This window comes from Dryobates pubescens, chromosome 22, assembly GCF_014839835.1.
Source record: "Dryobates pubescens isolate bDryPub1 chromosome 22, bDryPub1.pri, whole genome shotgun sequence".
In the NCBI taxonomy this organism is placed as follows: Eukaryota; Metazoa; Chordata; class Aves; order Piciformes; family Picidae; genus Dryobates; species Dryobates pubescens.
This window is the reverse complement of record NC_071633.1, coordinates 14,237,541-14,264,597: the sequence shown is the minus strand read 5'-3', so window position 1 is coordinate 14,264,597 and position 27,057 is coordinate 14,237,541. Positions and strand designations below refer to the sequence as shown.

General features: G+C 64.9%; 4 protein-coding genes across 6 annotated transcripts; 2 read left to right on the top strand and 2 right to left on the bottom strand.

Annotated features, from left to right (window-relative positions):
* Positions 1 to 238: 238 nt before the first annotated feature.
* CORO1B (coronin 1B) lies at positions 239 to 5,932 on the top strand. The gene is made up of 10 exons (XM_054171887.1): positions 239 to 464; positions 1,546 to 1,668; positions 1,759 to 1,888; positions 1,961 to 2,142; positions 2,983 to 3,102; positions 3,187 to 3,291; positions 3,372 to 3,517; positions 3,633 to 3,690; positions 4,745 to 5,029; positions 5,525 to 5,932. The coding sequence occupies exons 1-10, from the start codon at positions 264 to 266 to the stop codon at positions 5,642 to 5,644; spliced, it is 1,470 nt and encodes a 489-aa protein (XP_054027862.1). The 5' UTR covers positions 239 to 263; the 3' UTR covers positions 5,645 to 5,932.
* Positions 5,933 to 6,383: 451 nt separating this feature from the next.
* Positions 6,384 to 8,293, top strand: PTPRCAP (protein tyrosine phosphatase receptor type C associated protein). Its single transcript, XM_054172035.1, has 2 exons — positions 6,384 to 6,461; positions 7,670 to 8,293. Exons 1-2 carry the CDS (start codon positions 6,384 to 6,386, stop codon positions 8,273 to 8,275), a joined length of 684 nt encoding a protein of 227 aa, XP_054028010.1. The 3' UTR covers positions 8,276 to 8,293.
* A 1,277-nt stretch (positions 8,294 to 9,570) lies between these two features.
* Positions 9,571 to 14,832, bottom strand: RPS6KB2 (ribosomal protein S6 kinase B2). Of its 2 annotated transcripts, XM_054171687.1 has the most exons (15): positions 14,715 to 14,832; positions 13,505 to 13,539; positions 13,314 to 13,434; positions 13,137 to 13,205; positions 12,899 to 13,046; positions 12,143 to 12,200; positions 11,956 to 12,056; positions 11,754 to 11,844; positions 11,540 to 11,630; positions 11,302 to 11,409; positions 10,885 to 10,947; positions 10,700 to 10,777; positions 10,504 to 10,611; positions 10,301 to 10,413; positions 9,571 to 9,754 (listed from the first exon to the last, which is right to left on the bottom strand). In XM_054171687.1, the coding sequence occupies exons 1-15, from the start codon at positions 14,784 to 14,786 to the stop codon at positions 9,592 to 9,594; spliced, it is 1,419 nt and encodes a 472-aa protein (XP_054027662.1). In that variant the 5' UTR covers positions 14,787 to 14,832; the 3' UTR covers positions 9,571 to 9,591. The 2 variants fall into 2 exon arrangements, with proteins under 2 accessions (XP_054027662.1, XP_054027663.1); XM_054171688.1 differs by lacking the exon at positions 10,700 to 10,777.
* A 2,035-nt stretch (positions 14,833 to 16,867) lies between these two features.
* On the bottom strand, positions 16,868 to 25,144 carry CARNS1 (carnosine synthase 1). 2 transcript variants are annotated; one of them, XM_054171685.1, is made up of 10 exons: positions 25,112 to 25,144; positions 24,395 to 24,413; positions 23,198 to 23,429; positions 22,762 to 22,851; positions 21,905 to 22,392; positions 21,163 to 21,343; positions 20,338 to 20,423; positions 19,391 to 19,622; positions 19,019 to 19,290; positions 16,868 to 18,740 (listed from the first exon to the last, which is right to left on the bottom strand). In XM_054171685.1, the coding sequence occupies exons 2-10, from the start codon at positions 24,395 to 24,397 to the stop codon at positions 17,514 to 17,516; spliced, it is 2,811 nt and encodes a 936-aa protein (XP_054027660.1). In that variant the 5' UTR covers positions 24,398 to 24,413; positions 25,112 to 25,144; the 3' UTR covers positions 16,868 to 17,513. The 2 variants fall into 2 exon arrangements, with proteins under 2 accessions (XP_054027660.1, XP_054027661.1); XM_054171686.1 differs by lacking the exons at positions 24,395 to 24,413; positions 25,112 to 25,144 and adding an exon at positions 24,330 to 24,354.
* Positions 25,145 to 27,057: the final 1,913 nt, after the last annotated feature.

Below are 27,057 nucleotides of genomic sequence, written 5' to 3'. Positions count from 1 at the left end.
CCATCCCTCTACCCAGTGTGAACACCCTTGTCCCCATCCACCTCCCTGTCCCCATGGTGGGAGGGGCCCCCCATGAGCCCCCCTGCACGGGGCAGGGCAGGGAGGGGTTTATCTGCTAGCGGGAAGGGGCTGGGCTGCCCTTTACCCAGGGCGGGCGACAAGGGACAGCCTCCCCTCTCGGCCACCCTTGGCTGCTTGCACGCGAGATTCCAGCCGGGCGCTGACTCCTGTGCGGGGGGCGGGGGTGCGTGCGCCCCCCAGCCATGTCGTTCCGGAAGGTGGTTCGGCAGAGCAAGTTCCGGCACGTCTTCGGGCAGCCGGTGAAGACGGAGCAGTGCTACGATGACATCCGCGTGTCCCGCGTCACCTGGGACAGCACCTTCTGCGCCGTCAACCCGGCCTTCCTCGCCATCATCGTGGAGGCCAGCGGCGGGGGCGCCTTCCTCGTCCTCCCCCTCCACAAGGTGCTGCTGGGAGGGTGCTGGTGGGCAGCTGGCTGGCCCTTAGGGCACCTTCCAGCCCTGAGCCATTGATACTGGGAGGGTGGTGGTGGTACCAGGAGGGGGGTGGTGGGGAGCTGGATGATCTTTAAGGTCCCTTCCAACCCAAGCCATTGCTACTGGGAGGGTGGTGGTGATACCAGGAGGGGGGTGGTGATACCAGGAGGGGGATGGTGGGGAGCTGGATGGTCTTTAAGGTCCCTTCCAGCCATTCTGTGGTTCTCTGGTGATACCAGGAGGAGGGTGGTGGGGAGCTGGATGATCTTTAAGGTCCCTTCCAGCCATTCTGTGGTGATACTGGAAGGGTAATGGTGAGGCACTGGGTGATCTTTAAGGTCCCTTCCAACCATTCTATGGTGGTACTGGGAGGGTGGTGGTGATACCAGGAGGGGGTGGTGGGGAGCTGGATGATCTTTAAGGTCCCTTCCAGCCATTCTGTGGTTCTCTGGTGATACCAGGAGGAGGGTGGTGGGGAGCTGGATGATCTTTAAGGTCCCTTCCAGCCATTCTGTGGTTCTCTGGTGGTACCAGGAGGAGGGTGGTGGGGAGCTGGATGATCTTTAAGGTCCCTTCCAGCCATTCTGTGGTGATACTGGAAGGGTAATGGTGAGGCACTGGATGATCTTTAAGGTCCCTTCCAGCCATTGTGTGGTCCTGTGGTGATATTGGAAGGGTAGTGGTGAGGCACTGGATGATCTGTAAGGTCCCTTCCAACCATTCTGTGGTGGTACTGGGAGGGTGGTGGTGATACCAGGAGGGTGGTTGTGGGGAGCTGGATGATCCTTAAGGTGCCTTCCAACCCAGGACATTGGATACTGGGAGGGTGATGATGGTATCAGGACAGTTCCAGCGCACTGAGCAGAGGTTGGTGTCAGTACTGGCAGAGTGCTGACGCTGTGACAAGAGGGTGGCAGCGATACCAGGAGGGTACTGGTGTGGTGACAGGAAGGTGGCAGCAATGCCAGGGAGCTGGTGGCAGCACTGGGAGGCTGCTGGCGTGATGGTGGGGGTGTGACCACTCTCCCTATGTCCCTTTTGTCCCCAGACCGGGCGCATTGACAAGTCCTACCCCACGGTGTGCGGGCACACGGGACCCGTGCTGGACATCGACTGGTGCCCCCACAACGACCACGTCATCGCCAGCGGCTCCGAGGACTGCACTGTCATGGTGAGGGGCTGACAGGGGCCGGGGTGGGGGGGAGTGGTGAAGGTGAGGGTCCCTCTCCTTTGCCCACTGTCCCCCTCTGCCCCCTCCCAGGTGTGGCAGATCCCCGAGAACGGGCTGAGCCAGCCGCTGACGGAGCCGGTGGTGGTGCTGGAGGGGCACTCGAAGCGCGTTGGCATCATCTCCTGGCACCCCACCGCCCGCAACGTCCTCCTCAGCGCAGGTACCGGCGGGGGCGGTCACAGGAGGCGGGGGGGACACAGGGGCTGAGGTGACCTCCCGGTGTGGCGTTCAGGGTGCGACAACGTGGTGCTGATCTGGAACGTGGGCACGGCGGAGGAGCTGTACCGCCTGGACGGGCTCCACCCCGACCTCATCTACAGCGTCAGCTGGAGCCGCGACGGCTCCCTCTTCTGCACCGCCTGCAAGGACAAGGCCATCCGCGTCATCGACCCCCGCCGGGGCACCGTGGTGGCCGTGAGTGCCCCCACCCACTGTCACCCTGCTCGCCTCCCCACGGCGCCATCCGGCCCCTGGGAGAACCAAGTCGTAGAGGCATAGAACTGGAGAATCAGAGAGTCAGAGAGCCATGGGATCAGAGTCACAGAATCAAGTCATAGAATCAGAGAGTCAGAGAGTCACAGAATCAAGTCAGAGAGTCATAGAATCAGAGTCTCAGAATCAAGTCATAGAATCAGAGTCAGAGAGTCATAGACTCAAGAGAGTCATAGAATGAGGGAGGCATAGAATCAGAGAGGCATAGATCATAGAGTCATAGAATCATGGAATGGTCCAGGCTGGAAAGGATCTCCAAAGCTCATCCAGTCCAACCCCCTGACAGTCAGCAGGGACATCCCCAACTAGATCAGGCTGCCCAGGGCCTCATTGAGCCTCACTTTGCATATACCTTAAATACCTCAACCACCTCCCTGGGCAACCTGTTCCAGTGTCCCACCACCCTCATGGTGAAGAACTCCTTCCTGCTATCCAATCTCACTCTGCCCTTCTCTAGTTTGAAGCCATTGCCCCTGGTGCTGTCCCTGCAGGCCTTTGCAGTCTCCATCCTTCCTGTAGCCTGCTTCAGGCACTGGCAGGCTGCTATTAGGTGTCCCTGGAGCCTTCCCTTCTCCAAGCTGAACACCCCCAGCTCCCTCAGCCTATGCTTGTAGCAGAGCTGCTCCAACCCCCCCTTGTCTCTCAGCGCCGTCTCATGTCGCTCGGCTGCCGCTCCCCTGGGTGTCCCCCACTGGCTGTGCCATCTGTGGGTGCCAGGGCGGTGCCAGGGCGGTGCTGGTGACCCAGCTGTGCCCTCCCTAGGAGAAGGAGCGGGCACACGAGGGGGCCCGCCCCATGCGGGCTGTCTTCTTGGCCGACGGCAAGATCTTCACCACCGGCTTCAGCCGCATGAGCGAGAGGCAGCTGGCACTGTGGGACACGGTGAGGAGCGCCCCAGGGGTCCCCTGGCACCGTGTCGGGGGTGTGCCATGGGGCTGACACCTTCCCCCCCCCTCCCCCGGGCAGGAGAACCTGGAGGAGCCCATGGGGCTGCAGGAGCTGGACTCCAGCAACGGCGCTCTGCTGCCCTTCTACGACCCCGACACCAACGTGGTCTACGTCTGCGGCAAGGTGCGGCCCCGCGGCGTGGCCCCCGGCCTTCGGGGCCCCTCCCCAGGCCGCAGACCCCCACCCTAATGCCATGTCCCCAGGGTGACTCAAGCATCCGGTACTTTGAGATCACGGAGGAGCCTCCCTACATCCACTTCCTCAACACCTTCACCAGCAAGGAGTCCCAGCGGGGCATGGGCTGGATGCCCAAGCGTGGGCTGGACGTCAGCAAGTGTGAGATTGCCAGGTGGGCACAGGGAGGTGGGACACAGGGTTGGGGGGCAAGGGCGGAGGGGGGGTTTGTCCCCATTTTCCTCCTCAACCCTTCTGTGGCCCACTCTGGACCCCCCAAACCTGGGCAGGTTCTACAAGCTGCACGAACGCAAGTGTGAGCCCATCATCATGACGGTGCCAAGGAAGGTCAGTGGGGGCTTGGGGGGTGGTCCCCAGTACCCCAGGGTGTGGCACTGGGATGGGGGGCACTGGTGGCTGGGTGGAGGCTCTTTAATCAGTCCTTGTGAGGGCCTTGTGGGGTCCCTGGGTGTGGTGGGTTGAAATCCCCCCTGCCCCAGCAGGACAAGGCAGTTGAGTTACAGTCTGCAGTCGTGCTGGTGGGGGTCTGTGGGCAGGACATGGTGGCTGGGTGGGAGTTCCAGTGTAGGGGGTCCTCACTGGGGTTGTTTGGGGTTCCTGGGCAGGATGGGGGTGGCTGGGTAGGGTTCTTCAGTCATAGCAGGCTGGGTGGAGGTCCCTGGATAGGGCACAGTGGCTGGGTGGGCATCTCCAGTCATGCCTGTGGGTAGAACACATTGCTTAGGTGGGGGGGGGGTTCCCATGTGGGTTGAGTGGGGCTCCCTGGGCGTGGGGGTTCCCTGGGCATGGGGGTTCCCTGGGCGTGGGGATTCCCTGGGCGTGGGGGTTCCCTGGGCATGGGGGTTCCCTGGGCGTGGGGATTCCCTGGGCGTGGGGGCTCCCTGGGCGTGGGGGTTCCCTGGGCATGGGGATTCTCTGGGTGTGGGGATTCTCTGGGTGTGGGGGTTCCCTGGATGTGGGGGTTCCCTGGGCATGGGGGTTCCCTGGGTGTGGGGATTCTCTGGGTGTGGGGGTTCCCTGGATGTGGGGGTTCCCTGGGCATGGGGGTTCCCTGGGTGTGGGGGTTCTCTGGGTGTGGGGGTTCCCTGGATGTGGGGGTTCCCTGGGCATGGGGGTTCCCTGGGTGTGGGGTTCCCTGGGCGTGGGGGTTCCCTGGATGTGGGGGTTCCCTGGGTGTGGGGGTTCCCTGGGTGTGGGGGCTGCCATGCAGGCAGGCAGGGCTGGGGTGTGTGTGGGGTGCTGGTGCAGGGGGAGCTGCCTGCATGGGGGTTTCCACGAGCTGCTGGGGCAGGACAAGGCGCAGCTGCGTGGGGGCTCTCCGCGGGGGGCTGCAGGAGGGTCCCATCGCCTCCTCTGACGCTGTCTTTCGGGGGGGCGGCAGTCGGACCTGTTCCAGGACGACCTGTACCCCGACACGGCCGGCCCCGAGGCGGCCATGGAGGCGGAGGAGTGGGTGGCCGGCCGGACGGCGGGGCCGGTGCTGGTGTCCCTGCGCCAGGCCTACGTCCCCAGCAAGCAGCGGGACCTGAAGGTCAACCGCCGCTCGCTGCTCCAGGACAGCCGCGGCCCCCCCGCCGCGCCCGCCACCCCCCCCGCCACGCCCCCCGCCGCCCACGCCCGCCTCAGCGCCCCACCCGCCCTCGGCACCCTCCCGCCCGCACCCACGGTAGGTGGGGGGCAGGGGCTGCGGGGCTGGGGGCTCTCTGGGGGGGCGGGGGGGTCTTTGTGAGTGGGGGCTTCATATCTGGGGTCTCCATGGGTGGGGCTGTGGGGTACATAGGGTCTCTGTGGGTGGGGTGAGGTCTCCCCTCATGAGGTCTCACCTCATAGGTGAGGTCTTTGGGTGGGGCTGTGGAGTAGGTGGAGTCGGTGTGGGTTATGTTGTGGAATGGGTGGAGTCTTTGTGGGTGGGGCCTTCATGGGTGGGACCTTCATGGGTGGAGCCCATGGGTTGGATGCAGGGTTGGTGGTCCATAGGTCGGGTGGTGGGCCGTGGGGTTGGCTGGCGGGTTGGGGAGCGGGCGTGGCGGGTTGGCGAGCGGGTGTGGCGGGTTGGGGAGCGGGTGTGGCGGGTTGGCGAGCGGGTGTGGCGGGTTGGCGAGCGGGTGTGGCGGGTGGGTGCGGCCGCGGCGGGCGTGGCTGACCGGGCCTGGCCCGGCAGGGCCGGCTGGAGGAGGTGCTGCAGGAGGTGGCCACGCTGCGGGCACTGGTGGCCGAGCAGGGGCAGCGCATCAGCCGCCTGGAGGAGCAGCTCAGCCGCCTGGAGAACGGCCACGTCTAGGGACCACCTCCCGCCCCCCCAGGGGACCACCTCACGCCTCACACCCCCCAAGGGACCACTGGACCCCCTCCCGCGTCGGACTGCCCCCAAGGGACCATTCCCCACCCCAGGACCTCCCTGAGATCATCCTTCCTGGGGTGTCCTCCCGTTTTGGGGGGCTGGCCACCCCCTCCTCCATCACCCCTTTACTGGGTGCTGCCCCTCCCCCACTGCCTTACTGGGTGCTGCCCCCCCCCAGAATCGTGGACCATTCCTGTGGGCTTCCCCCCTGCCCCCAACCACTATCCTCAGGCTCAGGGTGGGGGGGCTACTCCTGGGATCAAACACTATTCCCTGCACCCTCCCAGCCCTGGGTAGGGGTCTTCCCTGTGTGTCCCCCCTCATACCCCCCCCCCAAATATGGAATATTGTCCCCCATAGATTTTGGGGGCTTCTAACCTCTCCTACCTTACAGTGCAGGGTCAAAAAGTTCTATTTTCACTCCAAATAAAGGAATTTGTAAGAAAGAAAGGGGGAAAAAAAGGGGGGGGGGGGGCGAGTCGGGGGGGGGGGAGACAATGAGGGAGTCATTATGGTGTTGGGGGGGCTGGTTTGGGGGCTGGGGGCACACAGGAAGGAGCAGTGGTCACGGGTTTGAGCTCAGCCACATCAGGCAGGAAATGGGGAGATGGGGGCGGGGGGAGCAAGCTCCCTTTCACCCCCCCCCAGTATAATGCTGGGGAGGGGGGCACTGGTGATTATGGAGGGGGGGGCACACGGAAGGGGGGATGGGGGTCACAACTCGTTCAACATCTGGGGGTTCCAGCGTGTCTTTGGGGTAAGCTGGAGGTGTCTGTGGGGGGGGAGGGGGATGGGGTGCAGCCTTTTGCCTCCCCCCGCGTCGATACATCCGTTGCGTGGGGGGGACAGGAAGCAGCAGGGGGGGGCCCCCCCCCGGCTCTCTCCCCTGCCAGCCCCCCCCCCCCCCACCATCCCAACCAGTGGCACCAGCACCTGATCTGCCAGCACCCATTGATGGTGAGCACCCCAAAGTTTGGGGGCGGGGGGGTGTCTGGGAGTGAGGTGAATTGGGGGGGGGGGGGAGGCAGTATCGTTCCCCTGCCTGTTTCCACTGCTAAGTTTGTGAGGGGGGAGGGGCTGCTTATATTTGGGTCCCCCCTGAACACCCTGGGGATCTCGGGGGTAGGGGGGCATTAGTGGTGGGAAGTGGGACAGACGCCCCCCCCCCCCGCCCAGATGGGTTGGGGTCAAGGGGGGACAGCAGGGCTTGGGTGGGGGGAAGCCGGAGAGGTTGTGGCGGGGTGGGGGGGGGGAGGAGGGTAGGACAGCATGGAAGGGGCAGAAGGAACAGGATGGAGAGGCAGGGGCTACGGGGGGCAGATTTGGGGGGTGGGAGGACTGATTTGGGGGGGTTCAGGGCATTGGGGGTGGGTGGGCATAGTTGGGGGCGTTGGGGTAGCATGAGGTGCAGTTTTTTGGGGGGGTCACTGCCCCATAATAGCGTTGGGGGGCAAATTTGGAGGTCACAAGGGCATTGTGGGGGGCTGGGGGGCAGATTTGGAGGGGTCAGGGAAACATGGTGGGGTTGGGGGGCAGATTTGGGCGGTTCAGGGCGGTGTGGGGGGTGCTGTAGCTACAGGGCTGGGGTGGGGCTGCCCAGAGGCACGTTGTGGGGGTGTGAGGTGCAGGGGAAGGGGCTCAGGGTGCTGTGTGTGTGCTGGCATGGGGACAGCACCCACCTCCTGTGCCCCCAGCACCCACAGGTGCGGTGGCATCCACCAACCACAGCTTCCTGTCACGGTGCCACCCCGGTGCCGTGGCCAGCTGGCCACCTGCTTGGCACGCACCGGTGTCAGCCAGGGCAGAGGGGGGCGAGCGGGGGTGTGACACAGCCCTGCCCTTGTCCCTGTCCCCTCTGCCCTACCCCTGCCCCACATCCTGGGAGGTGGCTGTCACCCCAAAGCCAGGGAGATCGTGGCCCTGTGCCAGCCACACGGCAGTGACCTCCTTGTCCTCCCCTTGCAGGCTGCGGCGCGGTGGCAGCCCCTGGCGCCGGTGCTGCTGGCACTGCTGGGGCCGGTGGCGGCGGGCGACCCCGTGGCCAGCCGCAGCGACCGGGCGGTGGGCACCTTGCTAGGGGTCCTGCTGTGCTTGGTGGTGGGCTTGGCACTAGCCTGGCACCACCTTTGCCGGCTCTCGCCTGGGCGCTACCATCCCCGGCCCATGGGCCACAGGGCACTGGCACTGCTGCGGGGAGGCTGGCACCGGCTGCGGGGACGGCAGAGCGACACCGAGGTGCTGCCCGGGGACGGGGACGGGGAGGGGACAGCCCTGGCGGAGGACGTGGTGGTGGTGATGGCACCTCGGGATGACGAGGAAGAGTTGATGCCCTGGAGCCAGGAGCTGAGGCGGCAGGAGGAGGAGGAAGAGGAGGAGGAAGAGGAGGAGGAAGAGGAGCAGGAGGAGGAGGAAGAGCAGAAAGAGGAGGAGGTGGAGGAGGAGACCCCAGGCAGCCCCCCAGGCGTGGGGCAGGTGGCAGGGGGCAGCGCCGAGGCCCTGCTCAGTGACCTCCACTCCTTCTCAGGCACCGCGGCGTGGGGGGACACAGGGCCACATGTCACCGCCCTGTGATGGCACTGCCCTGGGACATCTCCACCCTGGGATGTCACCAGCTTGTGCTGGCAGTGCCCTGCGACCCCCCAGGACGTCCTCACCCTGTTGGCACTGCCGTGACGTCACCCCCAGCGTGTGACATCAGCACCTTGTGGTGCCACTGCCCTGGGAGGATGCCACTGCCTGTGCCATCACCCTCCTGGGATGGCACTGCACTTTAGTCAGTGCTTTGGGATGTCACCACCCTGTGATGTCACTGCCCCGTGATGGCACCGCCCACCCCGTGACATCACCGCCCTGTGACGTCACCACCCTGTGCCGTCACTGCCCTGTGCCATCCCTGCCCCTCCTGCGGGCACTACCTGTCCCTGTCTGAAGCTCCCCATTGGCTGCCAGAGCCTGGCTGCTGGCCAATAAAAGAGCAGCTCTGTCCAATCGATGTCCTGCCAGTTCTGTAGTGGGCGGGGCTTGGGGAGTGGGTGTGGTCAAGGGAAAAGGTGGGGCATGGGGAGGAGCCTATGGAAGGGGAGGAGTCTATGGAAGGGAAGAGCTATGGGAGAGGAGGAGCCTGTGGAGGAGGTGGAGCCTATGGTGGGTGGAGTCTGTGGATGGGAGGAGCCTGTGGAAGGGGAGGAGTCTATAAAGAGGAAGAGCCTATGGAAGGGGTGGGGCTAATGGAGGGGCGGAGCCTAATGAGACGGGCACAAGGGGGCAGTACTGGGGGGCACCACTGGGGGGCACCAGGCATGAGGGAGTGGGGCTATAGGGATCACTGGGCACAAGCAGATTGCAGGAGGGGCACTGGGCACAATGGGATACTGCTAGGGGCACTGGGCACAAGAGGGTACAGGTGGAGTGGCACAGAGAAGGGGTAATGGGGGGCACTGGGCACAGGAGGACAGGGGGCAGGGCACTGGGCATAAGGGGACAGGACTGGGGGCACAGTGGATAAGGGACAAGGAAAGGGGAAGGGCCTGCAGCCCATGCCCCACCCCAAGAACGCCCCCTCAGGACCCACCCTCCCAACACAGGACCACCAAGGCCTGATTAAGTCCTTTAATTATCACACATCCAGCAGCTGGGCCACGCCTTTGGAGGGGGCACACCCCAAGGATCCTACCCTTGGGGAGCCACACCCTTGGGAGTGCCCCTGCCCACCCCCATCCCCCCCAAACCAGCTCCTCCTGGCGTCTGTGTGAGCAGGCATGGGGGGGAAATCGAGCTGGGGGGACACCCAGAGCAGAAGCAGCTTTGGGGGTGCCCCCCAGACCTGACCCCATGGGGGGACGCCAGCCCTTCCCCTAGCCCTCCCCATCCCCACCCCCACCCCACCCCTACCTGGGCACCCGCCCCCGACTTCCCTTCTGCTTCTTGGTCTTGATGGGCAAGGGGGCTGTGCCCTCTGGAGGAGGGGGTGGCAGGGTGGCTCCCACCTCCATTGGCTCTCCCCCTGTCCCTCCTGGCTTGAATGCTTCAAAGGGGGAGAATTTCACAGGGCTGGGGGGACACACACAAAAATAGGAGGGGGTGGAGTGAGGTGGGCATCCCCTGCCCACCACAGAAACCCCTCCTTGTCCCCCCTCCACTGTACCCCCAGTGCTGTCCCAGAGGGGCCAGTGCTTCCCCAGCACTGTGCCATTGTGCCCTATGCCCCAACCCCACTATTCCCTTGTGCCCTGTGCCCCTCCCAGCACTGTCCCCTTGCGCCAAGAGCTCCCTTAGCCCTGTCCCATTGTGCCCAGTGCCACCCCAGCCCTGTCCCATTGTGCCCAATGACCCCTCCACAATCCCCTTGTGCCCACTACCCAGCCCAGCCCCATCCCCTTGTGCCCAGTGCCCTGCCCCAGCTTCCTGTACTCGATGTCCCCCCCCCCCGCCAACCCACTGCCCCCACAGAGAGAGATGAAGGGCAGGAGTAGTCCACAGAGCACTACCACACCACTGTCCACCCCTTTGCCCCCCCAACATCACCCTATGGTGCCCACCTCAATGCCCTCCACCCCCCAATCACCCCCCACAGCTATTGCCCCCAGCCCCAGGTACCTGACGGGGGTGCGGGGGCTGCTGTTGAGGCGGCGGGGGGAGCGCACCTTGGGCTGGAAGGAGAACCCCTCCTTGATGCTCTCCAGCACCGATGGGGCCACGTAGGTGAAGCCCTGTGAGGTGATTTGGGGAGGGGGGCATCAGGGGGTGCCCACCTTGCTGCGGAGCGCCCCCCCTCCCCCCGCAGCCGCCCCGCGGGGTACCAGGAAGGCTTGGTTGGCACTTTCACTGATGGCAGCGTCGTCCGGGCTGTCCACGGGGGTTTGGCGAGTGAACCGGGTGTCAAACTGGCTGACATCCTCCTCTGACTGCTGCAGGAAGCGGGGGTGGGTGCTCCTACGGGCGCCCCCCACCCATAGGTCGCCCCCTGCCCACCCCCTCGCCCGCCCCCAGTCGTACCAAGCACGGTTTAAACGGAGGGTCCAGCCTGCGGGCCAGGAGATCCTCCCAGTTGATGTGACGGAAGAAAGGCTGCTTCTGCGGGGGGGTGGGGGTGGGGGGTGGGTGGTGGGGAGGGTCAGGGGTCCAGGGAGGGGGGGGGGTGTCAGCCTGGCATCCACCCTGCTGCCCACCCCTGCCTGTACCTGCACGTCAGCTGCATCACCTGGGCCGCCTCCGACCCGCTGGTTGGGGTTTCTCTTGAGGAACTGGAAGAGAAAAGGGGATGGAGTGGGGCATGGTGGGGCTGTGTTTTGGTAGGACCTACAGAAACCTCTTCTGGTAGGACCTATGGAACCAAGCATGGAACACCAGTTATGGTAGGACCCACATAAAGCTGTTCTGGTAGGACCTAGGTAACCAAGTGGGGGACAGCAGTTTTGGTAGGACCTACATCTGTTCTGGTAGGACCTAGGTAACCAAGTGGGGGACAGCAGTTTTGGTAGGACCTACGTAAAGCTGTTCTGGATGGACCTATGGAGCCAAGCAGGGGACAGCAGTTCTGGTAGGAGCCACACAAAGCTGCTCTGGCAGGCCCCAGCTGGCCAAGGGGGTGGTTGTACCTTCTTGAGAAGGTCCCTTGCATCGGGGGTCAGGTAGGGGGGCAGCACCAGTTTGCCCTTGAGGATCTTGTCGATGGTCTTCTTGCGGTTCTCGGCGGTGAAAGGGGGCTGCGAGAGGCACCGGGTGGTGAGGAAGAGCCAGGAGGGTGAGGAAGGCTCCACATCACCCTGCTAGGGCTGCCCACCCCCCACCCAGCCAGCCAGGGCGAGGAGAGGAAAGAGCAGGAGTGGGACTTGCCGATCCTGTGAGCATGTCGTACATCAGGGCGCCCAGGCTCCACCAGTCCACCGCCCGGTTGTGCCCGCTGCGCACCAGGATCTCGGGGGCCCTGCGGGTGGGGGTGGGGGGAGGGGGTTGTTCCAGCGGAGGAAGGGGTCCCTTGAGCTGAGAAACAGCCCCACCCCCCACCCCCACCCCCAGGGGACCTTCCTACCCTCACCCCCTGCCTCACATGTACTCAATGGTGCCGCAGAAGGTGTGGGTGACGGCCCCGTCGTGGATCGACTCCTTGCACAGCCCAAAATCTGTCAGCTTGATGTGACCTAAGGAGGAACATTTTGGAGGGGGGGGTGGTTGTCAAGAACCATTGCTGGGACTCCTCCCCCCCCCCAACACCCACACACCTTGTACCCCCCCAGCCCCATCCAACCCACCTTGGCTGTTGAGCATGATGTTCTCCGGCTTGAGATCTCGGTAGATGATGCCATGGGAGTGGAGGTGACCCAGTGCCAGGGTGATCTCACTCAGGTAGAAACTGGGGTAGGGAGGGCACTGTGAGTGGTGTTGGGGTCTTGGTCCCCACCCCAGCCCCCAGCTATGGTTCCCCAACCCCATCCCTACCAGGCAGTGTCCTCCAGGAAGATGCCTTCCCGCTCCAGCTGCATGAAGAGCTCTCCACCTGCAAAATCAGCTCAACTAAGACCTCCTAAAGCCACCCCAGGACCTCCTGAGTCATCCTGGGATCCCCTGAGCCATCCAGGATCTGCTGAGCCATCTCTGGAACCTACTGAATCAACCCAAGACCTGAGCTACCCCAGGACACCCTAAGCCACCATGGGATCTCTTGATCCATCTCCAGGACACCCTGACCCATCCATGGGACCTTGTGAACCATGCCTGGAACCCCCTAAGCCATCCCTAGGAACGCCTGAGCCACCTTTGAATCCCCTGAGCCATCTCTGAGACACTCTGAACCAACCCCTAGTGCCACCCCAGGACCCCTGAACCATCCATGGGCCCTCCTAAGCCATCCATGAGACCTTCAGAATCATTCTGAGACCCTTTAAGCCACCTTGGAAGCCCCTGACCCATTCCTGGAACCCCCTGAACCAATCCTCAGAGCCACTGCAGGACCCCTGAACCATAACCAGGGATCCTCCTATGCTATCTCTGAGACATCCTGAACCAACCCCCAGAGCCACCACAGGACCCCTGAAGCCACCCCAGGACCCCTGAACAATCCAGGGGTGCCCAGACATAGGGCACCCCGAACCAACCCCCAGCACCACCGCAGGACCCCTTGAGCCACCACAGGACCCCTTGAGCCACCTCAAGGCCTGCTAAGCCTCCATGAGACCCTCTGGAGCCCACCCTTACCACTGAGGCACTCCAGGATGAGGTAGAGCTTGCCACCCGTCTGGAAGGCGTAGATGAGGTCAACGATGAAGGGGTGCTTGACGGCCTCCAAGATGTTCCTCTCAGCTCGGGTGTGAGCCGTGTCCTTGGCGTTGCAGGCGATCTTGGCCTTGATGAGGGGGGTTGGGAGGTGGTGAGCTTGGGTGGGGGAGGTCTCCAGCAAGCTGGAGGGTGGCTCAGGGGGCTGGGTTGCCGTTACCTTCTTCAGAACCTTCATGGCAAAGATCTTCCCCGTGTTGGTGCCTTGGACTTTACGGACCTGGAAGACCTGGAAGGATGGCGAGGAGTGGTTGGAGGTGTGGAAGCAAAACCTCCCAAAATTGCAGCCCCCACCTTCCCCTGCTAAAGCCTGCCGTGCCCTCCCTCCCCTCCCCACCTTGCCATAGCCACCCTTGCCCAGGACACGCAGCAGCTCGAAGCAGTGGGGGCCGATGTGCTCGGGGCCGTTGTTGACGCTGCTCTCGGAGATCTCGATCTCCTCGTAGTGTCCCACCGGCCTGTGGGGACAGGGGGTGAGAGGGGACAGACCCCCTGCCTGGCCCCTCCCACTGCCTGGCCCCAACTTACTCCAGGCCGTTTCCCCGGGGCTCCATCTCCATCTCCTGTAGGAGGGAAACCATAGGCACTGGTGGGCAAGGGGGGCCCTGGTGGGCAGGGTGCCTACACTGTAAAGTGTGCCCACAGCAAGAAGGATGCCCATGGCAGGAAGCCAAGACCACGGCAGGCAGGATGCTCACGGCAAGCAGGGTGCTCACAGCAGACAGAGCACCCACAGTAGGCAGAATGCCCATGGCAGACAGGGCACCTGTGGCAGGAAGGGTTCTCATGGCAAAGAGAGTGCCCACAACAGGCAGGGCACCTATGTCTGGGCACCCACGGCAGACAGGGTACCCAGGATAGGCAGGAGAGCCATGGCAGGATGGCAGGCAGGGCACCCATGTCCCCTAGGACACCCACAGCACCCATGGCAGGCAGGCAGGCAGGGCGAGGCGTGGTGCCACCGGCCCAGCCGGATGTTTTCGGGCTGAGCCCGGGCCCTGCCCAGCGAGAGCCTCCCTTTGCCCGGTCGTACCGGGACCCCCGGCAGTGCCTTGCACCGAGCAGTTCCCGGGCTCTCCATCCCCACCGCGTCCCGGTGCTGCTCAGCCGGCTCCAAGCCCCATCTGAAGCCCATCGCGGTACCCACATCCCTGTCCCGGTGCCCAGTCCCGGTGCCCCCATTCCCAGTCCCAGCGTCCCTGGTCGCCGATCGTGGCCCCAGACACTCCCGGTACCTCCATCCCCGCTCTCCATGCTCCCTGTCCCAGCCAGTCCCGGTGCCCCTATCTCCATTCCTGGTGTTCCCTGTCCTTGATCCCCATTCCCAGCCGCTCCCGGTGCTCCCGTCCCTGTTTCCATTCCCATCCTCAGTCCGGTGCGGTGTCACCATTCCCAGTCCCGGTGCAACCAATCCCGGCCCCAGCCTGTCCCGGTATCCCTATGTCCGGTGCCACCCGATCCCTGATCTTGTTCCCAGCTGGTGCCGGTGCCTCTATGAAGGTGTCCCCTACTCCGGCCCCAGCCGCTCCCGGTATGCCTATGCCCGGAGCCCCCGGTCCCAGATCTAGTCCCCAGCCGCTCTCGGTGCTCCTGTCCCTCTCTAGGTCGCCACATCCCCATCCTCAGTCCGGTGCCGGTGTCCCTGTTCCCCGGTCTCGGTGCCTCCATTCCCCACTCCCGGTGGCAATCCCGGTGCGCGGTTCCCCGGTGCCCCCGTCCCCCTCCGGTGCCAGCTCACGGTGCCCAGCTCGGGTTCATCCCCGTCGCTGCCCTCCTCGGTCTCCAGGTCGATATCGAACACCCCCGCCATGACGCCGCCGCTGTACCGGGACCCCGGCGGGACCCGCCCCTTAGGCCCCGCCCCCTTAGCCCCCACCCTCTCCCTCATTGGCTACGCCCCCTTCGGTCACACCCCCTCGCGTCATTTCGGGGGGCGGGGGGGATCCCGGGAATCCCCTGCGCGGGGGAGGGGGCGTCCCGGGAGGGTGTTCCCGGGATGGGGGACACGCACGGAGGGGACAAGGACAGAGCCCCGCGGGCCGCTCACAGCCTTTACTTGTGGACACCGCCCCCCGCCGCGTCACTGTCACATCACCGGCAACGCCGTGACGACACCGGAGGGGGAGGGGGGAGAATCGGGAAGAGACCGAGACACCCCCCCGCCCCCCCAACCCGGTACTCCCCCCCAACCGGGGATCAGCGTTGGGGACGTGTGGGGCGGTGTTAGTGTGGGGTCGGGGGGCTGCAGGAGCTGTAGCGGTTATGAGAGCTATGGGGGTTATAGGGGCTCTATGGGTGCTGTAGGGGCTCTATAGTGGCGCTATAGGGGTTATAGGGGCTCTATAGGGGCTCTAAAGGGGTGTAGGGGCTCTAATGGGGCTGTAGGGGCTCTATAGGGGCTCTAGGGGCTCTATGGGGGCTCTATAGGGGTTATAGGGACTCTATAGGGACATTATAGGGGTTATTTGGGCTCTATAGAGGTTATAGGGACTCTATAGGGGTTATAGGGACTATATAGGGACTCTATAGGGGTTATTTGGGCTCTATAGGGGTTATAAGGGGCTCTAAAGGGGTTGTAGGGACTCTGTAGAGGCTCTAAAGGGCCTGTAGGCGCTCTATGGGGTTATAGGGGCTCTATGATGGCTCTAAAGGGGTTGTAGGGGCTCTAAAGGGGTTATAGGGGCTCTACAGGGGCTGTAGGGGTTCCATAGGGGCTCTAAGGAGTTGCAGGGGCTCTGTAGTGGTTATAGGGACTCTTTAATGGTCATGGAGGCTGTATGGGGGCTACAGGGGCTCTATAGGAGCTGTAGGGGCTCTATAGGGGCTGTAGAGGCTCTATAGGAAGCTGCGGGGACTACAGGGGCTCTGTAGAGTCCGTGTGTTGTTTTAGGGTCACTGTTGGGGCTTAGTGCAGGAGCTCAAGGCCCATGTGTTAGTTTAGGGGCTCTGTGTTAGTGCAGGGTCTGTACAGGTGCTGTGTGTTAGTGTAAGGTCACTGCAGGGGCTCCCAGTTAGTGCAGAGGCTCTGTAGGGGCAGCATGTCAGTGCAGGGGGTCTGTAAGAGCTGTATGTTAGTGTAGGTTCTCTACAGGGGCTGTGTGTTAATGTAAGGGCTCTATGCGTGTTATTATGGTCTGGTCTCCATAGGAGCCGTGTGTTAGTGTAGGGTCTGGGGCTCCATAGAGGCTATACATTGCTGTAGGCTCCCTGCAGGGGCTGTGTGTAAGTGTAAGGGCTCTATATGTGTTATTATGGTCTGGTCTCTATAGGAGCCGTGTGTTAGTGTAGGGTCTGGCGCTCTGTAGGGGCTATGCATTGCTGTAGGCTCCCTATAGGGGGCTGTGTGTTAGTGTGAAGTCTCTCTATAGGGGTCTTGTGTTATTGGAGGGGCTCTGGTGTTACTGTAGAGTCTGAGGCACTATAGGGGCTACATGTTGCCGTAGGGTTCCTATAGGGGCTGCCTCTCACTCTAGGACCCAACACTGTCCCTCTCTGCGGGGGCAGCGCTGCCCTCTGCTCCTTGCCCCGTCCTGCCGCGGGGTCTCGGGGCCGGTGGAAGTCCTGTGTCGCTGGGGGGAAACGGTGACGTTCAGCACCCCACCCCCGGGCTTCGTTGGTGATCCTAGTGTGCTGTTGTAGGGTCTCCCTGTGCCAGCGGATGCCAGCACACCCCAGGCTGTGCCAGCTGTCCTGGTGGGGCGCCTGGGGTGTCCTCACATTCCCCTCAACCCATTAGCAAAGGTTCATTAAAGAAGAACCCTGTCTGTGCCCCCTGCCCTAGTGTCCCCTGGCATGGGAATGGCACCGGACCCCTTCCAGCTGTGGGGACAGGGAATGCTGGGGACAGGGCTTGGGTGTGCCAGGGGATGGGATGCCAGGGCAATGGGGTTGGAGGGGGCATGCCAAGGGATGGGGGGCAAGGGTGATGGGGGCATGCCAGGTGGATGGGATGTCAGGATGGTGAGGGGGATGCCAGGGGATGAGGTGTCAGATGAATGGCAGGGAATGGGATGCCAAGAGTCAGGATGCCAAGAGACATTCCAGGGGATGAAGTGTCAGGGTAATGGGGAGATGCCAGGGTATGGGGTGTCAGGGCAGGGGTATAGGGCATCAGGGTAATGGGATGCCAGGGACGAAACGCTTGGATGGCAGGACGATGCCAAGAGCTGATGTGTCAGGGGAGTGGGGGGATGCCAGGCAATGTGATGCCAGGATGGCAGGGGAAGATGGCAGGGGATGTGGTGGCAAGACACTAGGGAGATGGCAGGGGATGGAGTAGGAGGATAATGGGTGGATGCCAGAGGACTGAGAGGATTCCAGGGGATGAGGTGCCAGGATGGTGGGGGGTATGCCAGGGCAGGGAGGATGCCAGGGAAATGCCAGAGAATGGAGTTGCTGTGGTCATAGGACAGGGAACAGGGTGCCAGAGGGATGCCAGGGCATGGGGTGGCGGGGTTGCAGGAGGGGATGCCAGGACAGCAGGGTGGTCATGCCCATGCTCGGCTGTTCCCCCTCCATCCCCGCTGCTTGCCCGGCGCTATTTGAAGTGGGACAAGAAATGCTCGACTGGGTAACGTGGCGAGTCGATGCCCAGCGCCTGGCACAGCCCCAGCAGGCGCAGACAGGCCTCTGCCCGCGTTTCCCCGGCACATGCCACGCTCAGGCAGGGCTCCTCGTACTCGCCGTCCCCCGCCGTCTCCTCAAAGAGCCGGTTGAGGCGGACGAGCCCCCGCTCATGCAGAGCCTGCAGAGCTGCCAAGCCCCCGCCGCCCCCCAGTGCCACCCCGTGCTCCGAGCCCAGGCACATCACACCGGCCAAGTGACCGCGGGGCACCGGGCGAGCGGGCAACACCGGCGGTACCCCCAGCGCCACCAGTACGGCTGCCAGCAGCAGGTCGGGACCGTAGATCTCCCTGATCCAGTCGCGGAGGTAGAACCCCCCCATGCGAGGGTTGATCTCCAGGAGGCGGGGCCCGGTGGGTCCCAGTTTGAGCTCGACGTTGAAGACACCATCCCGTAAGCCACACGCCTGGCAGCACCTCAGGGCTGCCCGTACCAGCTGGGCTTGCCGGTCGGCGGGCAAACAGGACGGCAAGCAGGCAGCCGTCTCCAGGAAGGCTGGCAGCCGTGTGGGGCCGTTGTCGGACACCCAAGCCCCCAAAAGTCTTCCTTGGAAGACCACCAGGTCCACGTCGTGCTCGGTGCCCGGCACGTACTCCATCAGCAGCATGGCATTGCCCCAGCCCAAGCCGATGCCAGGGTGATCGTCGTCATCCCGCAGGTCCCGCCAGAGGCGGGCGGCGTGAGCGTGGCACTGCCCGGCGTTCTCCACCAGTCGAACCCCCACGGCGCCGGCTCCGAACTCCAGCTTTGCCACAGCGGGGAAGGGCACGGTGCCAGCCGCCCGCTCAACGTCACCGTGGCTCTGCAGGCGGCGGCAGGGCACGGCGAAGGCGGCCGGCGGCGGGCGGCCGCGGCGGCACCGCTGCAGGTGCTGGTGGGTCCGGCTCTTCTGCTTGGCCACCCGGACGGCCGCGGGTGGGCAGCCACGCAGGCCCAGGAGCTGGCACACCAGTGCCGCCAGTACCACGCAGTCGTCCCAGTAGGAGAGGCAGGCGTGGGGTCGGATGCCCCGGGAGCGCAGCAGCTCCGCCACCCGCTCGGCGTGCTCCTCGTCGCGCCGGTGCTCCCGGCTGTCGTAGGGCAGGAAGGTCTCCACCAGCCCCGCCGCGAAGTGCTCCGGGTCCGACTCCACCAGGTGGATCTGAGGTCCCGGGGAGGTGTCACCATGGTGGTGGTGGCAGAGAGAGGATACCCACCCCTTGGCACCCTAGCCCTGCCACCCCCTCCCCACGGACCGGGACAGCAGAGAGACCGCTTGGTGCTTGGGCACAGCTACGGTGGCACCGCTGAGGGCAGGGTGGCACCGCTGTGGGCAGGGTGGCACCGCTGTGGGCAGGGTGGCACCGCTGTGGGCAGGGTGGCACGCAGCGTTCGCTCTGAAGCCGGCTGATGGCGGTGCCCACCCAGCCTTCTGCTCACCTTCAGTCCGTAGTCGCGGGCAGCAGCCCACACGAAGCTCTTGCTGACACCGCCAGCCCCGATGAGCAGGATGTCCTTGCCCTCCACCAGGTGACACTGCGCCCGGTGCAGAAGGACCTCGGCCACCACCCGGGGCATGTCGCCGGGGGGTTCCCCCGTGGCGCGCCCCATGCCGTGGGCCAGCAGACAGGTCTCCAGGCAGCGCTGGCTGTTGGTGGACAAGGCCACCAGCTCCAGGGCATCGTCCACGCACGCCAGCAAGAAGTCCACGCCTGGGGACGAGGACGTGGCGCTCAGCACCGTGGCGGCAGCGCCACCGCCGTGGGGTGGCACCTGGGGGCCGGCACGGTCACCCTCCCCGGCGGTGCTCACCCAGGAGGTCGGTGCGGGCACGGGTGCCACCACGCTGCTGGGGACTCAGCTCAGCCTCGGTGGCCGAGATGGCAGCCATGGTGGCCTCGGCGGCCTCTCGGAGCCGCGTGGCCAGGACCTGCCGCTGGCCGGGGGCCACCACCCCCCACTGCTGCAGGCTGGAGTCCAGGCCCTGGGGCAGTGACACCCCGTGGCGCACCGGGGCCTCCGCACGCCCCACGGCACATGCCACCTGTGGGGACACGTGGGGACACCAGCTGCCACCAGGGCATGGGCACGCCAGCTGCCACCAGGGCATGGGCACGCCAGCTGCCACCAGGGCATGGGCACACCAGCTGCCACCCCATAGCCTGGGCACACCAGCTGCCACTGGGGCATGGGCACACCAGCTGCCACCGGGGCATGGGCACACCAGCTGCCACCAGGGCATGGGCACCCCAGCTGCCACCCCATAGCCTGGGCACACCAGCTGCCACCAGGGCATGGGCACACCAGCTGCCACCCCATAGCCTGGGCACACCAGCTGCCACCAGGGCATGGGCACACCAGCTGCCACCAGGGCATGGGGATATGAATGGCCACCATAGCCTGGAGGTGTGGGCTGTCACCCTGTCGACTGGAGACATTGTGACTCAATGTTAGGGGGACAAGGGCTGCCACCAGGGCATGGGGACACGGACAGCTGTCTGGGGACACCTGGGGCCATCTGGGTTGTGTCCTGGAGACGTGACCCACCCAGGCACGGGAACAGTGGGTGGTCACCATAGCCTGCGGACATGCAGGGCCACCAAGACGTGGAGGCACGGATGACCACCTCAGACCTAGGGACACGGAAGGCCACCAGGACCTGGGGACGTGTCCCACAACCCCATAACCTGCTGGGCCACCACCCACACCGTGCCCCACCGGCCGGGAGGGGAAGAGCCCAGGCTGGGCAGGGCTGGTACCTGGCAGAGCTGGGGCCGGTCCCCCCAGGACCTGCAGACGAGGGTGCAGATGCGCAGGGCCACCGGCAGCCGTGGGGCTGGGCTGCCTGGGGGGCGAGGGACAGGGCAGGCACGGCCACCACCTGCCCGTGGGGTGGCCTTGCCTGACCCTCCCCACCCCAAGAGCTTCTTGGACCCTGTGTGGCACCGTGGTGGCCGTGGCCAACCCCGACCCCAGGGCACTGTCTGCTCCAGCTTGGCCACTGTCAGCCCCAGCCCCACGGGAGTGTGGGGAGTTCAAGGTGGCCACCTCACCACCCTGCTCTGCCCCAGGGGACCACGGTGACCTTCCTCTCCAGCCCAGGTGGCCAGTAGCCTCCCACATACCCCTGGGGACCATGGGGGACCAGGGTTACCTTCCCCCCAACCCCATGGACCACAGTGAACCAGGGTAACCTTCCCCCACCCCACCACGGGACCACAGGGGACCAGGGTAACCTTCCCCCCTACCCCATGGGACCAGGGTGGCCACTTTCTCCCCAACTCCTGCCCCAGGGGACTCCGGGGGTCCAAGGTGACCTTCTCCCCCACCCCCAGGGGACCATGAGGGACCAGTACAGCCTTCTCCTCCGCTCCAGAGGACCACAGAGGTCCAAGGTGGCCACTTTGCCCCCCACCTCTACCCCAGGGCACCACAGAAGGTCCGTGGTGGCCACCTTCACACCCTGGTGGTCCCCCCCACACCCATCCCAAGGGCCAGCCAAGTGGCCACCACAGCCACGGGGAGCCTGGGGGGTCCTTCCCTCCCATCCCAGGGCGGTGGGCACCCAAGGGCGGGGATCTTACGTGGGGGGGGTGCGGGCAGGCGGGCGGTGGGCACCAGGGCCTCCAGCAGGACGCTGTCCTCCTCCCGCAGCCCTCGGAGCCGGGCACCCACTGCCCGTGCCACCGCCTCCCCCTCCTCCTTCCCGTGGGTGCTGTGGGTGCCCGTCCCACGCCAGAGCCACCCCGCCGGCCGCACCGCCACCTGCGTGCCACCCCCAGGTCACCTCATGCCACGGTCACCTATCATCAGCTCCACATGCCACCGTGCCAGCCCCGTGCCACCCAGTGCCACCCCACCGACCGCATGGCACCCCCAGGCCACCTCCATATCACTGTCACCCACCAATGTCTCCAGGTGCCGCTGTGCCACCCCACCACTCGCATGCCCCCAGTGCCACCCCACCACCCGCACAGGGCACTCCTATGTCACCCCACATCATGGCCACCCACCTACCATCAGCTATGTGCCCCACGATGTCACCCCACACCAGCCCGTGCCACCCAGTGCCACCTCACCACAGTGCTGTCCCATGTCACCTGGTACCACCACCACCACCCCACCAGCCACCACTCCCCCTGGGTACAGTTGTCACCACACATCACTGATGCCACCCCACTGGCACATGACCCACAAGTGCCCCTGAATGCCCCAACAGGCCATGCCCACGCCCCCTACACCTCATCCATGCCCCACATGTCTTTGCCCACCCCTCTGCCATGCCCCATGGGTACTCCCGTGCCCACCACGCCCCGTTGTGCCCACCTGGCTGTAGGGCTCCATGGCGGTGCTCCCCAGGAAGGTGCCCACCTCTTCCTTCACCAGGCTCTCCTGGCCCTGGGGGTCCTCCAGCCTCACCAGCCTCACCCCAGGTGCCACCAGCTCCGCAGGCAGGTCCCCTCTTGACCCCAGGACAAAGGCCAGGGTTGGGGGCACGGGCAGGTTGGCACGGGCTGCCAGGAGCCAGCGGGTGAGCAGGGGGTCCTCAAGGCGGCGGCTGAGCGGGACCGACCCCCCCGTGGGGCAGTCGAGGTCCCGTGCCAGCTCGCCCACCCAGCCGCCCTCAGGACCCCCCGCGGGGAAGGTGCCCGTCACGTAGTTGGCACGGCGGGGTGGCACGAAAGTCTCCAGGGTGCTGTGACCCCCAGCTTCGAAGGAGATCCCCCGGGACAGCAGCAGGGACCAGGCTCCTGGGGACGTCTCCGAGGGCACCCGGCTGGCCCAGGTGGGTGACAGGCACAGCACCATGGCACCTGGGGGTGGGCATGGGAACAGGCAGCCGTTGTCTCCAAACCTTTGCCCTGGGATGAGGGGCAAAGGGGACACCCCTCCAGGGAGGGTAAGGAGTGATGCCGTGGCTGCCCTGTGCCACCCTGAGGTGGCATTTGCTGACTGCACTGGGGGGTGCTGGCGTGGATGGGACTGCAGGGGGGGCACGAGCAGAGGGGTCGGTGCCACCCTCATCCCCCGCCCCAGGTTGCCTCCCAGTGCCAGTCACGCAGGCACGGGTGGGTGCAGGGAACGCCTTGGGCCGGGGCCGGGGGAGCTGGGTGGGAGATGGGGACACCTGCTGGGGCTTCTTGGCTGGCTCACGGAAGTGGGGGTGGGGACGCCATACCCACCTGGGCAGCGGGTGCCACCCTCCAGCAGGATGGGCAGAAAGGCAGTGGGGGAGCCCAGGATGCAGACGGTCACATCCAGCGGGCCAAATCCTGCCAGCAAGGCGAGTGTTACCAGACCCAGGATGGGCACCCTATCGCCACCCTGGCCCTGGCACTCCCACCAGGCTACAAACCCACTGTCACTCTGTCATTGCCAGCCTGGCACCGTGACGCCATGGCCACCCTTCTTCCTGCCAACACCAACTTAGCTCCTCACTCCCAGCGCCATCCCTGTCCCTGCCACCCCCATGTCCTCAGCTTGGCACTGTGCCCCCCATTGCCACCCCAGTCCCTACCACCCCCTCATTCCCAGCCTGGCAGGGTGCCCCCCATTGCCACCTCGGTCCCTGCCACCCTCACATCCCCAGCCTGGCACCGTGTCCCCTATGCCCCCTACCTGTGCGGGGCTCTGCAGAGCGATCCAGTGTGGGGGGCAACCCCTCCTGGCACAGGGCACTCTGGAGCAGCTCATAGGCATGGGTGGCATTATCATGGTCCTCACTGTCCTCGGGCACCTCTCCATCAGGGGCCTCATCCTCCAGCCAGCCTGGGCACAGCGCCTCGGGCCCTGCCCACTCCTGCTCCGCTGGGCACGATCCTTGCTCTACACTCGACTGCTCCATCGAGAGCTGCAGGGGGCAGAGGTGAGGCTGGCACAGAGCTGGGAATGGAGCTAAGAGGCTGCCACAAGGCTGGAACGGGGCTGACATGGGTTTAATGGGTTGGCATGGGGCTGGCATAGGGCTGATGGGCTGGCATAGGGCTGAGGACGTGGCATGAGACTGGTAAGGAACTGGCATGGGGCGAATGAGTTGGTATGAGGCTGGTAGGGGGCTACATGGGGCTAATAGTTTGGCTTAGGCCTGGCATGTGGTTAGTGGATTGGTATAAGGTTGGCATGGGACTGGCATGGGGCTGACATGAAGGTAAGTGGTTGGCAGGGGGCATGCATGGGTCTGACATGGGGCTACAGTGCTGGCATGGGGTTGGCATGAGGCTAGCATGGGGCTGACAGAGCTAGATAGGGGCTAATGAGTTGGCATAGTGCTGGCATGGAGCTGATATTGTGCTAAAGGGGTGGCATGGGGCTGGCATAGAGTTAATGGGTTCACATGGGGTTAATCGCCTGGCACAGGGCTGGCATGGGGCTGGCACGGGACTGAAATGGGGCTAAAGGACTTGCAAGGGGCTAAGGGACTGGCATGAGACCAGTACAAGGCAGACACTGGGGCAGACACTGGCATGGGGGTAGGGTGCTGGCATAGGGGACATGGGGCAGCCTCGGGGGTGAGGGGCTGGCAGAGGGGCACAGGGCACAGGGGCACGTGGGTGGGGTGCCAGGTTGGTGGGGGGCAGTGGGTGCCGGGCACACAGCCACCACCCCTGGGACAGTGGGGCAGTGCCAGCTGCCAGGCCACCAGCTTGTGGACAAAGCATCCCCTTGTCCCCACGGGGTCACGCGGTGGGTGGGCACAGCGTGCCACGCTGCCTGCTTCCCTGCCACAGTGCCCGGCACCACTGGGGCTCACCGGGACCGTGCCCCACCGGGACGGGGCGCTCACCCCCACCGGGACCCCCCCCAGGTGCCACTCACCATCCTGGTGACCAATGGGCTGCAAAGGAAGGACGGGCACAGTCAGCGGGGACCCCTGGAAACGTGCCACCCTCACTCAGTGCCAGGGACCACCCTCCCCACGCTGCGGTGCCCAGGGTACCCCTCCTGCAGCACCCGCTGGGGCCAGGCACCCATTCCTGGGGCACCCCTTGGTGCCAGCTGCGGTGACCCCAGGTTGTCCCCTCAGTGCCAGTCCTGATGACCCGAGGCTGTCCCCTCGGTGCCAGCCGCGGTGACCCCGGCTGAGCCCGAGCAGGGATTAGTGTAATCCTCTGCCAGCTCAGCAGAGCCCCGGGGTGCCAGTGCCCTAGGGCACCCAGCACCTCCCTGTCACCCCTCGGTGGGTGCCTAGCTCCCACCAGGGTGCCTGGGCATGGAGAGAAACTGGGGCAAGGAGCTGGGTGGTGCCCACTTGCAGAGAACTCCCTGCCCCACCCCCGGAGGCTCCTACACCCCTGTGGCACTGTGCCAGGACCCCCACCCAGAGAAGCGTGTCCCCACGGGGTGCCCAGGACCTGGTGCCAGGCTAAGGGGACACATGATTCAGTCCCCTCTCCTCCACCATGAAGTCCCCTCCCCCACCACCCAGACATAGGGTCCCTGGCAGGTCCATGCGCCCTGCAGCCCGGGCACCACTCTTCTGTCCCCAGACTGGCACCGCCGTGTCCCTCCCCACCCCGTGCCCACCGCGGGTACCTTGCGGTGGCCTGAGAGCTCGCAGGGAACGAGGGCTCGGGGACGCCTGGCACAGGGGACACCACTCAGCTCTGGCCTTTAAACCCCCCCTGGTGCCACCCCAGGGTGCCCGGCCCCCGGCCCCGTGCCCCGGATTAGGCGGCGGGCACGGCGGGCGGCACAGAGCCCCATTGTCCCCTCCGCAGCCGGGGGGGCACATGGGCACCTCGCGCCAGGCGCTGGCACCCTCGCCACGAGCTGGGCTCACACCCCTGCTCCTGTCCTTGTCCCCACGGAGAGACAATAAGGAGGCCGTGGGGACCCGGGGTGGTGGCACAGCGTGTCAGGGTGGCCCTGGCCCCCTGGCCCTGGCCCCAGGCTGGGCACCGCCCCCTCCCTGTCCCACTCTCCCCAGCATGGCAGAGCTGCCAGGCCGCACGTCCCCCGGCTTAGCTCCAGCTGCCCGCGGCGTCACTGTCGCCGTCACCAGCAGGCACCGAGCCACCGCGCCGCGGGGCCCTGCCTGCCCTGCCACACACGGCCTGCCACCCGCTGCCACCCACACCTTGGCACCCCCTGCCACTCGCGCCTCGGCACTGCCACCCTACCGCGTGCACCCTGCCCCATACCATCCCCTACCACACCACCCCTGTATCATCCCCTGTCGCCCACCCCCGTGCCATCCCCTGCCACCCACCCCATACCATCCCCTGCCACACACCCCATACCATCCCCTTATGCCCACCCCATACCATCCCCTGTCACACACCCCATACCATCCCCTTATGCCCACCCCATACTATCCTCTGCCACCCACCCCATACCATCCCCTTATGCCCCCATACCATCCCCTACCACACCACCCCTGTATCATCCCCTGTCGCCCACCCCCGTGCCATCCCCTGCCACCCACCCCATACCATCCCCTTATGCCCACCCCATACCATCCCCTGCCACACACCCCATACCATCTCCTGCCACACGCCCCTGTACCATCCCCTGCCACCTACCCCATACCAACCCCTGCCACACACACCTTGGCACTGCCACCCTGCCACGGGCATCCTGCCACCCACCCCATACCATCCCCTGCCACCCACATCTTGTCACCCCCTGCCTCCCACCGCTACTAGCACCTTGTCAGCTGCACCCTGCCACCGGCACCCACTGCCACCTTCCCCTGGCACAGCCACCAGCACCCCAAGGGCCCGGGGGTGCTGCCCAGCCGGCGCTGCAGCGCCGCTGCCTGCATGCAGAGCCGCTCCCTGCGGGCACCCGTGCACACGGACGGGCCCCACAGCCCTGCAGCTCTCTGCGCACACGGGCTTGGGCACACCGCTGCACGCATGCAGGCACGCACACACGTGCAGACAGACATGCAGACATCAGGCGAGCACACACATGCAGGCACGCAGACACGCAGGCACGCAGACACACATGCACAGACACACGTGCAGACGTGGACACGCGCAGCTGCACACACACCTGCAGACAAGCACACACGTGTGCACACCAGCCCACACACTCACGTGTGCACTCACACACACGTGCACATTCACACACTCACACTGACATGTACACACACTCACATGTACACTCACACTCACATGTACACTCACACTGACGTACACACACTCACATGTACACTCACACTCACATGTACACTCACACTGACATGTACACACACTCTCATGTACACTCACACTGACATGTACACACACTCACATGTACACACACTCTCATGTACACTCACACTGACATGTACACACACTCACATGTACGCTCACACTCTCATGTACACTCACACTGACATGTACACACACATATACACACACATGTACACTCACACTCATGTGCACACACTCACACATATACACACACTCACACACATGTACACACACTCATATGTGCACACACACTCACATTCATGTACACACACACTCACACACACATGTACACACAGTCTC